Below are 15,239 nucleotides of genomic sequence, written 5' to 3'. Positions count from 1 at the left end.
TTCTTATGGAGGTTCTGGAGACCTGAACTCGGGTTGTTCGGCTTGTGCAGCAAGCGCTCTACCTGCTGAGCTCTCTCCTCAGCTTGAAAATTACTTCACTGGGGATGAGGTGGTTGAGTTAGGATCTGGCTGTGTAGCTCTTGCTGGCCTAGAATTAACAGCGGTTCTCTTGTTGGTCTGCTGAGTGCTGGGGTTACAGCTGTGAGCCACCGTGCCTGACCTGAAAGCTGTCCTTCGCACCCACTACTTCAAAGTCTAAATCTAGTGGCTGAGCCTGAAGGGAACATGGACCTGCTCTGTGGAAGTCGTTTCATTCGGCCTCATCTCTGTCCCTTAGGTTAGTCAGCCCGAAACCCCTACTGTGCTGCTCTGCAGTACTAACAGTTCGATTGCGCTTGTGATTCGCTCCACCATCACTGGTGGATGCGAACTAGTCACAGTCTGAACCGTGCTTCTTAGTTGATGTTTCGTGGCAAGTAATACAAATAGGCTACTTCTACTGAGACACGAATCTTGGCGCTCAGGATGGTCTACAGGGCTGGGGAAACTTGGGATCACTAGTTTAACTAGTCTACCTCAGCCAAATAGACGATAAGGTAAGCATTTGAGAATAGTTGTGTGTGTGTGTGTGTGTGTGTGTGTGTGTGTGTGTGTGTGTGTGTGTGTGTCCCCAAGAGCATCAGAGGACAACCTCAGGTGTTGTTCCTGTTTTTGGTACAGGGTCTCACTGATTTGGAAATTGACCAGTAGGCTTGGCTGGCTGGCCAGAAAGCCCTAGAGATCTGACCATCTCCGCCTTCCCAGTGCTGGGATTGCAAGTGTGCATCACCATGCCTGGCTTTTCCCCCTTTAATGGGGTCAGAGGATCTTCACACTTGCAAGGCAAACACTTTGTTTGTGACAAGGTTTCTCTGTGAATCACTTGGTAGACCTGGCTGGCCTCGAACTCACAGAGATCCTCCTGCCTCTGCCTCCCAAGTGCTGGGATTCAAGGTGTATGCCATCAACCGCCCAGCACAAGGCAAACACTTTATGTTAAATTATCTCCCCTGTCACAAAAATTACTTTTTCTTTCTTCCCCCTCAGCCCAACTTAAGGTCTCCCTGTGTAGTCCTGGTTGGCCTGGAACTTGTTCGGTAAATCAGGCTGGCCCCACAGGTTTTCACTGAACTCTGAACTAAAAGGGCAAGAAATTATCTGTGCTAGCTCTAGGATATTGAGTCCATTCCAAGGTCAGATAACAATAGTGGTGAGAATCTTAGCTGTACCTGTGAATAAGGTACAGACTTACTTGGTCCTGCTGAGTGTATTAGTGGGCACCAAGCCTGAGATAATCTGTTTCTAGTGAAGATGATAATAGCAATCCCTGGAACACAGGGTCTTCATGGGATTACAGGCATATGTCACCACTCACAGCAGAGTCTCAAGTAAGCCAAGGCTGCCCTCAGACCTGCTGGGTAGCTGAGGATGAACTTTGAACCCTGATTCTCCTGTCTCCCCTCCCATGTGCTGGGATAGCCCAGGGCTTGTTGCTTAGTGGGCAGCTTATCTGACCACCTGCACTACATCCCAAGTCATCAAAGGCTATTTCTAATGGATGTTCACTATCAGGTCCCAAACTAGGCATGCATCTTGACATGTAACTCTAGAGGTGACTCACAGGGCAAGGACACTTGCTGCCAAGATTGACAACCTGAGTTCAGTCCCCAGAACCTACAGCATAGGAGAACCCCTATTCCCACAGATTGTCTTCTGACCTTAGCGCAGGTGTGTACCCTCCCAACACACACACACACACACACACACACACACACACACACACACAGAGAGAGAGAGACATGCGCACTAAGGAAATGTTAAAAAAAATATTTAAAACCCCTTTGAGCTGGTTGTGGGGGGTAAATGACTTTAATCCCAACACTTGGGAGGCAGAGGCAGGTGAATCTCTGAGGTTTTGAGGCCAGCCTGCTCTACATAATTTCAAGCAAGTCAGGGAGACCTCTGCTTCAAAAACAGCAACCACAGAAGCTTTGTTGGGGTGGAGAGATGGCTGAGTACTTATGGTACTTAAGAGTGTTTATACTCTTCCAGAGGAGCCAGCTGGGTTCCCAGTGTCTGTGGAGGGAACTCACCAACACTTCCAACTCCAGTTCCACAAGCATCTGGCACATCTGGCTTCTGTTTTTTCTTTTGGTTTTTTGAAACAAGATTTTTCAGTGTAGCCCTGGCTATCCTGGAACTCAGTCTGTAGACCAGGCTGGCCTCCAACTAACAGAGATCCGCCTGCCTCTGCCCTCCCATGTGCTGGGATTAAAGGAGTGCACCACCACTGCCCGGCTAACAAATATTTTAAAATAAGTAAATAATAAAATAACCGTTGATAGATATTCTCCCTTTCTGTAGGCATTTGACTTCCTTGAGGCTTCGCAGTTGATAATATCTGTCTAATTCCAGGCCTGAGCTTTATTCACCTTCAAGTGTCTCTGGGTTGAGGAAGGGACTTGGGTAAGGGGCTAAGAGCACGAACCACAAAGGCTGTTTTTTGTTTTTGGATCTTCATACAATTATGTGGCTAAGAGGATAAGGAAGATCCTGAGTTTGAGGCCAGCCTGGGAGACCTGCTGAGGAGAAGCTGGGCCGGGCCACACACTGTGGCAGCAGCAAGAAACAGCTGGCTGTCTCTCATCCGTGTTGGTGGCAGTGACCCTGCTCCCTGGGATGAACGGTCTACCACTGCTTGATCAGTTTGGAAAAGTTTGGCAAGACAAATGGTGGGGAGAAGAAATTGCTGTGAAGATATTATCTTCTAGGGAAGAACGTTTGTGGTTCCAAGAGACAAACATTTATCAGACTGTGATTACTCCAAACCAGAGGAGGCACACACACACAGAAAAAAAAAGAAAAAAAAAAGAAAGAAAAGAAAAAAATATTTCTCCATGACCACGCCTAACAGCAACTTTGAAATCTCCTAAAGGATTCCAGGACCCCACAACGATTCCACATGGACTATGGTAAAGCCATTAAGCTAGTTAACACCACGGAAAGATCGGCTTTGGACTACAAACTGCTCAGGACAATTTGGAGATGGCTCCTGAGATGATCCAGATTCACAGACAACTCGAGCAAGGACTTGAGACAAGCCCAACATTTTCCCATTAAGCAGAGACTGGACAACAATGATACAGCTACCTCTCCCAGGACTTGACAGTTAACCCAAAAATTTTCTTTTCAGGATTCCCTAAAGATATCCTCACCCCCAGAAAGCAGGAAGTAATTTTAAGAAAACAATGCCCACATTCCCAAGAGGTGGGGTGGGTGGATCTTGGTTGTTCAATGGCTTATGAATAATTGTTATTGTTTACAATGGTTGGTTACAAGTTGTTAATTGTTAATGGTCAAAAAAAAAAAAAGAAAAAAGCTAAACAAAGGAGATTAGATACAGGGTTCTTGTTTAAAAAAAAGAAAAAGAAAAAAGATATAGAAAAGGGTAGATCATTGAATCTACTCTGAAAAAAGGGAAGATATAGAAATGATAAGATAAAAGGTAGACTTTTGGATTTACTCAAAACAAAGAGAATATGGATATAAGATAAAAAAAGGGAGATTGTTGAATCTACTTTTAAAAAGGAACTACTTGTTTTAAATAGAATAAGTAATGAAATTTTTTGTCTGAATTTATCAAATGTTAATGGACTGGACATTGTTAATATATATAATGGAGTTTTTTGTCTGAATCTGTCAAATGTTATGGACTAGACATTGTTAATGTAATTCTTGACTGTATATATTGTATATACTTATTGGATATATTTTTTCTTGTATTAGTTACAAGCTTTTTTAAATTTTAGACAAAAAAGGGGAAATGTGGTGATATTGTGTCCCCCCAATATATTGTGCACCCTAATAAACTTATCTGGGGTCAGAGAGCAGAACAGCCGCTAGATAGACTAGAGGCCAGAAAATGGTGGCACACACCTTTAATCCTAGCATTTCGAAGGCAGAGATCTGTCTGGATCTCTGTGAGTTCAAAGCCACACTGGAAACAGCCAGGCATGGTGGCACACACCTTTAATCCCAGGAAATGATGGCAGGAAGCAGAAAGGTATATAAGTGAGGACCAGGAACTAGAGCCTGGTTAAGCTTTTAGGCTTTTAGCAGCAGTTCAACTGAGATTCATTTGGATGAGGACTCAGAGGCTTCCAGTTTGAGGAAACAGGATTGGCTGAGGAATTAGCAAGGTGAGGTGGCTGTGGCCTGTTCTGTCTCTCTGATCTTTCAGCATTCACCCAATACCTGGCTCTGGGTTTGTTTTTATTGATAAGACCTTTTAAGATTCATGCTACATTTAGTCTCTGATATGGCATGGATTCAACAACAAAATGACTGCCTTGATAATCCTTTTGAATGCTACGTAACCCCAGATTTAAGCAGAGATCCAGCAGAGCAAGACAGATCTAGACCAGTCACCATGGTCTTGAATGTCATTGTTAGGGTTCCTCTTGCTGTGATAAAACACTAGACCGATAGCAGCTTGGGGAGGAAAAAGTTTACTTCAGGCTCCACTTGCACCTCACAGTCCATCGCTGAGGGAAGTCAGCAGGAGCCCAGAAGCAGGAGCTAAGGCAGAGGCCATGGAAGGGTAAACGAATATTTCCCGTCCTGACCACCTGTTCCCAAATACCTGGCAGCCACTTCCTAAATTACCACACAGAAGCTTACATTAATTGTAAATACTTGGCCAATATCTCAGGCTTGTTACTATGTTTAGCCATGTGGCTTTGTACCTTTTCTCAGTACTGCATTCTCATCTTGCTCTCTGACTCCGCCCTTCCTCTTCCCAGAATTCTCCTAGTCTGGCTCTTGTGCTCAATCTCTTCCTGCCCAGCTATCGGCCAATCAGCTTTTTATTAGCAAATGAGAGTAATACATATTCACATTGTACAAAAGGATTATCCCAGAGCAGAGGCGTACTGTTTACTGGCTCACAGAACCCTCGTAAATAAAAATATTGTCTGTTATCTGTGTTAGCAAAGACTTTGAACGTAAGTTGGGGGCTAAAATATTAGCAAATATGGGCTGGAGAGATGGCTCAGCCGTTGAAGGCTAGGCTCACAACCAAAACTATTAGCAGATAGTGGTATAGCACTAACTATGGAAATGGGAATGCACCTACTACCTAGGCTGAGAAAGCAGATCATAGCTGTGACTAAGTCTGTGCACTGAATGAGTGTTTTCCTGGAGCTTTCATAAAATAAAGTGTTTGCCTGGGGTTTCGTTACAGAAAATAATAAAATTTCCTTTTTATAATGATTTATTTTTATTTTATGTACATTGATATTTTACCTGTATGTATGTGTGAGGGTGTCAGATTCCCTGGAGCTGGAGTTACCAACAGTTGTGAACTGCCATGTGGTTGCTGGGAATGGAACTTCTTGAGTCCTCTGGAAGAGCAGGCTAAACTATCTCTCCAGCCCCAATAATAAAGTTTCTTATTCTCAACCCTCAGTGATAATAAATGCTGAACTGGGGACTTGGTTCTGAGCCAAGGAGAAGGATGGTGGGTAAAGGCTTGTCTTGAGGGCCTGCGTTGACTCCCCAGAGCCCACATAACGCTGGGCAGTCAAACACTTCTTTGGTCCCAGTGTTCCTGCGGTGGGGTGGAGGAGCTCACAGGCCCGCTGTGTGCATGCACAGTAGCAAACAGCAAAGAAGGGGACTCTGCCTCAAACAAGGTAGAAGGTGAGGACCAACACCTGAGATTGTCTCTGACCTCTGCAAATGTGCCATGATGCATGTGCACACATGTGCACATGCATCATACATGCACAAAAAAGAAGAGGAGTAGGAGAAACAGTGCACTCTCCTTCTGTCTTCTTTGACAACTAAGGTAAGGGCCAGGGTGTTGGGGAGCTAGCTCAGCACTCAAGAGGAACCCAGGTTTGGTTCCCAGCACCCACATGGCGGCTCACAACCATCCATAACTCCAGTTTCAGGGGATCAGACCGGATTTTGTCTTCTAACTTCTGAAGGCACCAGGCACAGTCATGGTGCACATACATACATGCAGGCAAAACACTCACACACTTAAATAAATCTGAAAAGAAAGAGAACATCTTACCCAGGATGTTGCTTGAAAAACATTTGAGGACGATTCAGTCCCGAGCTACAAAACAAAATGATCTGGGAGCTGGAGAGCTGGCCTAGTGGTTAAGGGCACTAGCTGCCCTTCAGAAGACCCAGGTTTGATTCCCAGCACCCACGTGGCAGCTCGGAACCATCTGTAACTCCCGGTCCAGGGGTTCTGAGGTCCTCTTCTGGCCTTGTCAGGCACTGAATGTACCTGGTACACCAACATGCATGTGAGAAAAACACTCACACACCTAAATTTTAAATTAAAAAAAGAAAAAAGAAACCACCCTGCCTCCTCAAGAACTAGATTGAGATGGAGGCTTCTCTTTGTACTGTGAGCTGGTCTCCAGTGTTCAACCTTCCTGCCTCAGCCTCCCAAGTATGGGACCACATGGATGTGCCACCACACTTGGCTTAGTCGGCTTCTGATGTCAGGAAAATTACCTTATTAACACTTCACTTGTTACAGAGTATTTTACATACATTGTCATTACTATTGTTATTGTTGTTGTTGTTATTATTTGTATCTAGGGGATAGGATCTTACTTTGTAACCATGCTGGCCTGGAATTTACAGAGATCTGACTGCCTCCCCAGTGCTGGGATTAAAGGTACAAGCCACCTAGTGTACCATCACACCTGGCAATCTAACTTTTTTGTTTTGTTTTGTTTTGTTTTGTTGAGGTTTTCTCCGAGTATCCCTAAGCTGTCCTAGAACTCATAGAGATCCGCCTGCCTCTGCCTTCCAGAGCTGGGATTAAAGATGTAGCCAAAACCGCCCAACTGTTTTTCTGTTGTTGTTGTTGTTTTGCTTTTTTGTTGTTACTTTTTGAGACAGTGTGTCTCTTTGTAGTCGTGGCTGGTCTAGAACTCACAGAGATCTCTCTGCTTCTGCCTGTGCAGAGATTAAAGGTGTTCGCCACCATGCCTGGTCTAGTCTACCATTTTAAAATAGATCTCAAGTGTGTCAATGGCAGAATATGAAACCAAATAACAGCCAGGCGGTGGTGGCACATGCCTTTAATCCCAGCACTAGGGAGGCAGAGCCAGGTGGATCTCTGTGAGTTCGAGGTCAGCCTGGTCTACAGAGCGAGTTCCAGGAGAGCCAGGACTTCACAGAGAAACCCTGTCTCGAAAAATGAATAAATAAATAAATAGCAAATGCTAGGGAGAAAACAGACAAAGGCTTATGGGAATATAAACAAGTGCAGTCACTATGGAAATCTGTGAAACAGAAACCAAATAACAAATTTCTAGTTCTTAATGCTGTGTTTCCACTTTTTCTCACTTTAATCCCTCCCTGATCATGACCTAGCAAACCATATTTAGAATCGGACCTTGGATTTTCTGTTACAGATTTATTGCCAAGCCCTGTGCACTCCATGCTGGCATCGAAGACAGTGTTCTCTATCGGGTGGAATCCAATGACACCCTTGAAAAGGTGTTCGTATCTATTACTAAGGTGAGTAAGCAGAGAACGAGAGAAGGAAGTCACATGGAGGTTGCTCTGTAGCTGGGAACAGAGCATGTAAGAAAGGCCAGGTAGGAAGAGATGGTTCTTCGTGTTTGGGTGGTCTGCTCTACCTCTGTGGAGAAACACCTTTCGGCCGGAACTCCTGTACTTCACACACGTTGAAATTTTTACTCCTTAGCATCTGCCTCTACCTGAACTTCTCTACTCTAAACACATCCTGTCTTATTTTCCCTCTTCTTGCACCAGCTTCTAATCAAGATGAGGGTGGTTCTAGTGGCCTTTGCAATTTTCATTTTTGGTTTTGTTTTTTGGGGGGAGTCATTTTGTTTTTTTAACATATACATGAATGTTTTGCCTGCGTGTATATAATGTGCTACATGTGTGCCTGGTGCAGGTGGAGGCCAGAAGAGGGCATTGGATCTCCTGGAACCTGAGTTACAGATGGTTGTGAGCTGCCATGTTGGTGCTGGGAATTGAACCCGGGTCCTCTGCAAGAGCAACAAGTGCTCTTAACCACTGAGCCATCTCTCCAGCCTCAGTTTTTTGTTTTTGTTTTTTTAATTTGTGTGTGTGTATGTGTATGTGTGTGTGTGTGTGAGTGAGATGGGTAAATGAAAATGTAATTGATAGTGAAAGTGTAGAATGCTAAGTAAAGGTCAGTTGCTTTAGAATTGGCATTGTAACTGTATAGAAGTCATCAAGATGTGTAGTTTGACACTGGACAAATGTTTGACTTTCTTAAACTAGCTGTGTGATGTTTTTATTTATGAGTTAATTAGAATAAAGTGGCTTTATTTAAAAAGGATTTGGGTATAAAATCTGGGAAAGGCAATACCACTTGATCCTCTGTGGCTGTCACCTCTGTGCCACTCCGCTAGTGAGTTGGGGAGTTCGTGGAGAAGGGGTGCTAACTCTGGTCATCATCTGCAGTATCCTGACGAGAGAAGGTTGGAGGGCCTGGCAAAGCAACTGGACTGGGATGTCCGAAAAATCCAATGCTGGTTTCGTCATCGGAGGAATCAGGACAAGCCTCCAACGCTCACCAAATTCTGTGAAAGCATGTATGTGTGCAGAGGGAGTAGAGAAGGAGAAGGGTGGGGTACAGCTGGACTGCTTCCTCTTGGGAAGTTAGTTCACTAGTAGGATAAGAAAAGCAGACATGTGACTAGGGATGTCTGACTCTAAGGCTCAAGGTAAGGTTTCAGAAGCCAAGGGGGAGTGGGACTAGAGTTCTGTCCTGGTGCTTCTGGACCAGCTCTCTTCGGTGAGTAAATGGTAGAACCCCCATAGAAGTAGGAAAGAAGAGAGTTGGAAAACTGGTCACATTTGTTCCCCTAGTCACACTTTCCACTAAGGCAAGGTGATTCCATTTTGCTCCTTCTTTTCAAATAGATTGAGCTAAGCATGATCACACACACACACACACACACACACACTTTTAAACCCCAGCATTTGGAAGACAGGCAGGTGGATCTCCAGTTCAAGGCCAGGCTGGTCTAGATATCCAAGTTCCAAGCCAACCATGGTTACAAAGTGAGACCTTGTCTACTTATCTTTAAAAGAAAAAAAAAAAAATGTGGGCTGGAGAGATGGCTCAGTAGTTAAGAGCACTTGCTACCCTTCCAGAGAGCCCGTTTCCCATCACGCCCATTAGGGAGCTCATAACCCTCTGTAACTCCAGATCCAGGAAATCTGAAGCCTCTGGCCTCCTTGGACACCTGAGATACACATATCCTCTCATGTGCTTGTGCATGCACACACACACACACACACACACACACACACACACATACACACAATTTAAAAATTGATACAAGCTGGGTGTGGTGGTGCACACCTTTTATCTCCGTACTCAGGAGGCAGAGGAAGGTGGATCTGTTGTTCAAAAGAGGCCAGTCTGGTCTACAGAGTGAGTTTGAGTTCCAGGACAGCCAGAGCTACAGAGAGAAACCCTATTTCTTGAAAAACCAAAATAAATAAATAAATACACAATAAACCTTTTAAAAAATAGGTTGGAAGTGAATTCCAGTAACTGTACTTATATAGGTAGGTGTGTATACCCCTGCTCACCTTGGTAAAAATAGTACCAACTTGCTCTATATTTACTTTTTTGTGGGAAGTTTCCCTTTTCTGAGAAATATTGTACTTGAAATCACCAAGTTCTTTTGGTTTTTCAATGCAGGGTGTCTCTGGTTGTCCTGGAACTTGCTTTGTAAACGAGGCTGATCTCAAAGATGATCTGCCTGCCTCTGCCTCCCAAGTGCTGAGATCTAAGGTGTGCGCCACCGTGCCCAGTGAAAGCACAGTTTTTAATTCTCTAGAAATGGATATCAGTCACTGTCATGCCATTTAAAAATTGGGTCTTTATGGAGTCTAATAGGAAAGGAGAGCCCAGCAGTGACGACTCTGGCTTTTTGGAGATCAGTTCTGTCCCAGTGCTACCCCGAATTCTCTCGCCTGAAAGTGGGTTTTCCCTCAGTGCTCATTTATCTAACCTCTACTCTTTGCTCACACAGGTGGAGATTCACTTTTTATTTATGTGTGTTCTGCTACGGAATTAGATTTCTCTGGTTGGTGAGTCTAAACTCTTTCTGTCCTCTCGTTGGATTCTAAACATGTCTAGATGCCTTGGTTTCTAGAAGTAACCATTGAATACCTCCAGCTGCTTCTCTTTCTTTCTGAGGTCAGGCTGGCCTTGGCCCTTCTGCCTCAGTCTCTGCACTGCTGGGATGACAGGCGTGTGCACACCACTCCCGGTTTAGGCAGTTATTGTTCCTCAGGTGTTTCTATTGGGAAGCATTCCTCATCTGATGACGGTTTATTTGCATATTGTGAGTTCTAGGATAGCCAATGCTGTTACACAGAAAAACTGTCTTGAAAAAAAAATTGCAAAAATAAATGTAAAATTTGAAAAGGAAGAACAGAAAAGGGGGCTGGAAAACACTTTAAAAGAAAGGACAGAAGGGGGGCTGGAGAGATGCTTGGTGGTTAAGAGTGATTGCGGCTTTTCCAGAGGACCTGAGTTTGGTTCCCAGCACCCGGGTCATGTGGCTCAGATGCCTGTAACTCCAGCTTAGTGGATCCAACACCCCTTTCTAGCCTCTGTGGGTGCTGACACATGTGTGGCAGGTACATCCACACAAATCAATTTTAAAGAATTTAAAATAAATGTAGAAAAAGAAGAACAAAGTAAATCTAAAGTAAATTAAAGAAACAATCAACAATAGAAACTGGAAATATAACTCATTTAGTGAGGTCCTGGATATGAGGTCCAGGACTGTGGGTTGAGGGGGCAGAAATTAATGAAATAGTCATTAGACAAATAATGGATAAAATTGATAAAACCAAATGTCAGTTTTCCAAAAGATTCAGTTAAAATTAATAACTCCATATCAGGTGTTGTGGCATCTGCCCATGATCCAATGTTCAGGCAACTAATGCATGAGATTTGGGAGTTTGAGGCCATTCTGGACTACATAATAAGACCCTATCTCAAAAAGAAAAAAAAATGGAGGAAATATGAATTACTAATACAGGGGTGCCACTGTAGACCTTCTGGACACTTTATAATCTTTATAAAGAATATAAAGATAGTATTGTAAGCAATTTAAAAATTAACCAACATTTGCTGGGCCTGGTGGCGCACATCTTCAATCCCAGCACTTGGAAGGCAGAGCCAGGCGGATCTCTGTGAGTTCGAGGCCAGCCTGGTCTACAGAGTGAGTTCCAGGACAGCTACCAAAACTACACAGAGAAACCCTGTCCTGAAACACCCCCTCCCCCCCAAAAAATAGAATGACTGCTACTAGAGAGAGAGAGATGACTCAGCGGTTAAAAGCACTGGCTGCTCTTCCAAGAGGATACAGGTTCAATTCCCAGCACCCACATAATGGCTTACAACCATCCATCTGTATTGGTGAAATTATTAAGGCCACTCCACGTAGTTAAAAGGGAGATTTATTTAATGGCATAACTTACAAATGAAGGGATAGGTAGGTTGCAGGTTCTGTGAAAGACACAGCGCAGTCCGATGTTCTCTGGAGAACTCTGCTCGGTCTACCTCTAGCGTCCAGGGTCCAAGAAGGAACAGAGCACGGCACATCCTGATCCCGGGTCTTCAGGGCCCTCCCTTCGCCCCGCCTTGTAGGCGTGATAGTTACTGAAGCCTCAGTGGGGGTTGGAACTTCCAGATCAAAGCTGGAATGGCTACCCACTACATCTCCCCCTTTTTGTCTAAGAAGGCCCTAACTTAATACAAGACTATATACAAAGGAATGGTTATCAAATATTGTCCAGAAGTAATGAGGGATAATGACCTAGATAAGATGGAACTATAATCATTGTGAACAATATCAAGCAAGAAACATATTAAAGTCCAGAGAATTCTAGAGCGTAGGTAAATGGTATGTTACAAAGATCATTCCAAACGGTGTCCTATCCTAAAGAACCTGAATCTAATGCTTAATATGTTCTATATAAGATTATATAGAACACACACACACACACACACACACACACACACACACACACACACACACAGCCACCGTGAGGAGAAGCAACATATTAAGATACCGGTAAGCCACAAGCCACGTGGCAACTTATAGATTAATAGAAATGGGTTAATTTAAGATATAAAAACAGTTAGCAAGAAGCCTGCTACGGCCATACAGTTTGTAAGCAATATAAATGTCTGTGTGTTTATTTTATAAGTGGGCTGTCGGACTGCCAGGGCGTGGCGGGACCCAGAGAGAAAACTCCAGCTACACATCTGTAACCCTCTTTGAGCTTCTGTGGACACTGCATACCTGTGGTAAACAGACAGAAGTGCAGGCCATACACATCAAATAAAATGAAAAAGAACACATACTGCTCTTGCAGAGGGCCAGAGTCCAGTTCCCAGCAGTTGGGCAGCTCATAACCGTCTGCAACTGCACCTCCAGGGGACTCAACACCTCTGGCCTCTTCAGGCACCTGCACTCATGTACATAGACAAATGCACATATGAAAATTCAGGGGCTAGGATTGGGAGATGGTATAGAGGTTAAGAACACATGCTATTCACGTAGAAGATCTGAATTCCGTTCCTAGCCACCCACATAGGGTGACTCACAGTTACCTGTAACTCTAGCTCTACGGGATTTGACTTCTTTTTCTGGCTTCTGGACACTCATTCATATGTACAAATCCACAAGTGTGCCCACTATTTAAATAAATCAAAAAATATTAAATGCTTTTTTAAATTTGGGGGCTAGAAAGATAGAACTGAGTTGGTCAACTGCTTCCCGTGAAACCATGAAGAGCTGACTTAGGATCCCCAATGCCTCTGTGGCACAGACTGGCCCAAAACTCAGAGCAGTCAGTCCTCCTGCCTCTGCATGTACCACCAGACCAAGCCAGACTTTGGTTTGTTGACACAAGGCCTCATTATGTGGTCCAAGCTGGTCCGGAACTCACTGTGCAGCCCCAACTAATCTCCACCTCAAAATCCAGTACTTAAGAGGCCAAGGCAGAAGTATTTCTATGAGTTCAAGGCCAACCTGAGCTAAATGGTGAGAGACTGTCTCTCAAAAGCAGAGTGAGGAGACTTTTTTCTCTTCTCTCCTCGTCTTCTGTTGTGATGGTGCTTTGCTTTGGTTTTGGTTTTTTGAGACAGACTCTTGCTAGATAACCCTGGCTAGCCATTAATCTGCTTTTGGTTCAGACGGCCTCAGACTTGACATCGATACTCAAGCCTCCCAAGTGCTGGGATTGCTGGTACACCACCACACCTAGCTTTCCTCTTTCTTATACCCCTCGCTTAGAGAAAAGGACTATAAGGTAGATCCTGTAACAATGGGGGACTAAAGGCCAACCTGGGTTATCTGTTTTTTTTCTTAGACGCCTTGGTTCTGGGACACCCGACAGTGCTGGCAGAGTTATCCGTATCAGGTAGGAGCTAAGGTGTTTCAAGACTGTGGGCAGAGTGGGGGTGGGGTGGGAGGTGGGGTGGGGGTGGGTGTAGGGTGGGTGAGAGTGTAGTGTCAGTTCAGGACAGGCAGTGTAGGCATAGTTCATACAGAGTTCCTGATACTGTGAGACAGTCCTTTTTTTTTTTTTTTGGTTTGGTTTTTGGAGACAGGGTTTCTCTATGTAGTTTTGGTTCCTGTCCTGGATCTCGCTCTGTAGACCAGGCTGGCCTCGAACTCACAGAGATCCGACTGGCTCTGTCTCCCGAGTGCTGGGATTAAAGGCGTGCGCCACCACTGCCTGGCGAGTCAGTCCTTTTGAGTTGTATATTCCAGGTATCTATAGCCAGGGCCTACAGCAGAAATACCTTAGTGAGCTTTTTCCAGGCTGTGCTTCTGCATGTCTCCTGGTGTACTGGAAAGAAGAGCAGTTCCCTAGTGTTGATAAAGTTCTTCTTGACTCAGATGCCTTTTTTAAATCAGGAGCTATTAGAATCCTCCTAAGGACATCTTGATTCTAGTCTGTACTTTGAAGTATCAGGGAAGTGAAAGAGTGATGGAAGAGGGAAGGCCCAGGGCAGTTCTGTCCAGAATTCTAGATGCACTGATGGGACTGTGGGGCCCGTGTGTTATCCTTACCTCGTCTCTAGAAGATGAGAGCAAGATGAGTTTACAGGGGCGCAAGGGAAAAAGTTCTTGTCTCATACTGATTCAGTCTCAGCTGTTGCAGATCTTGGGGGACAGTGAAGAAAAGAACTAAAAAGTGTGGGTGCTGTAGAGATGGGGTGCCCCTGAGGTGCTGCTGTTCGAGCTGCCCTTTTTTCTTCTAGCCACTCTCGAGAGAGCTTTATTACTACTACATCATGGAGCTGGCTTTCTACTGGTCTCTCATGTTTTCTCAGTTTATAGACGTTAAAAGAAAGGTAAGGTGTCAGCCCTCAGCTGCTCTGTCACCACCGTCACCATGACGGGACTGTCACTGGCTTTCTCACTAATGAGGGACGTGTTTAAGGTGGTCGGGGCAGTGGGGAGGACAGCAAGGCCACAGATAAGCACGTTCTTCCTTCTCTGCTCTCCTGTCCGTTTGTATCAAAGCTCAGGGAATTAGAACTTGGGGTACCAAGGCCTGGTTCAGAAAAAGGCTTGATTTTAGAAAACCAATTTCAGAAAAGTGAATTGACTACCCACAAAGTGATAGTGTCGATATGATGTAGATATTATAAACCCCCAGGAAGGACAGACTCTTGGTAGTCACTTCCTTCTCCACTCTGTGTGTCACTGGGACCGCAGCACCTGACAGAAGCGCTCTGGAGACGAAGGATTGTTTGGTTCACAGTTGCGTTCCCTCCATCATAGCAGGGGAGCTATGGCAGTAGCTCAGCTCATGGCCGCAGGAGTAGTGGTGGGACCGCTACATCACTGCCCCGGGAAGCAGAGGTGTCCTGGGAGCCACTGGCCTGGTAGAGCCTTCGGAGGTCAGCCCCCAACCTACTGCCATCTGGGGCCACATTCCTAAAGGTTCCATAGCCTCCCAAGGTAGCGCCACCAGCTGGGCCAAAGTCACCAAGAATGTAAGCCTGTGGAGGAGAACACTTCACATTTAAACCGCAACATCTAAGGATTATTTCTATTTAATATAAATATATATAACTTTACATAATGTATGCTATATAATATATGATATATAAATAT

The 15,239-nt window shown here is 44.6% G+C and overlaps 1 protein-coding gene across 2 annotated transcripts in view; it reads left to right on the top strand.

The window, feature by feature from the left end:
- The window catches only part of Cers5 (ceramide synthase 5), a 30,784-nt gene that overhangs the window by 10,997 nt on the left and 4,548 nt on the right, over positions 1-15,239 (top strand). For both annotated transcript variants that reach the window (XM_052748946.1, XM_052748945.1), the window contains exons 2-6: positions 7,485-7,590; positions 8,533-8,663; positions 10,119-10,176; positions 13,480-13,530; positions 14,378-14,470. In XM_052748946.1, the coding sequence (XP_052604906.1) occupies positions 7,485-7,590; positions 8,533-8,663; positions 10,119-10,176; positions 13,480-13,530; positions 14,378-14,470 (439 nt within the window). The remainder of the gene's footprint in view (positions 1-7,484; positions 7,591-8,532; positions 8,664-10,118; positions 10,177-13,479; positions 13,531-14,377; positions 14,471-15,239) is intronic.

Source organism: Peromyscus californicus, unplaced genomic scaffold (genome assembly GCF_007827085.1).
Source record: "Peromyscus californicus insignis strain IS unplaced genomic scaffold, ASM782708v3 Scaffold_20__1_contigs__length_68692818, whole genome shotgun sequence".
NCBI classification, from domain to species: domain Eukaryota; kingdom Metazoa; phylum Chordata; class Mammalia; order Rodentia; family Cricetidae; genus Peromyscus; species Peromyscus californicus.
The sequence above is the reverse complement of the archived record's forward strand: the minus strand, read 5'-3'. Positions and strand labels throughout refer to the sequence as shown.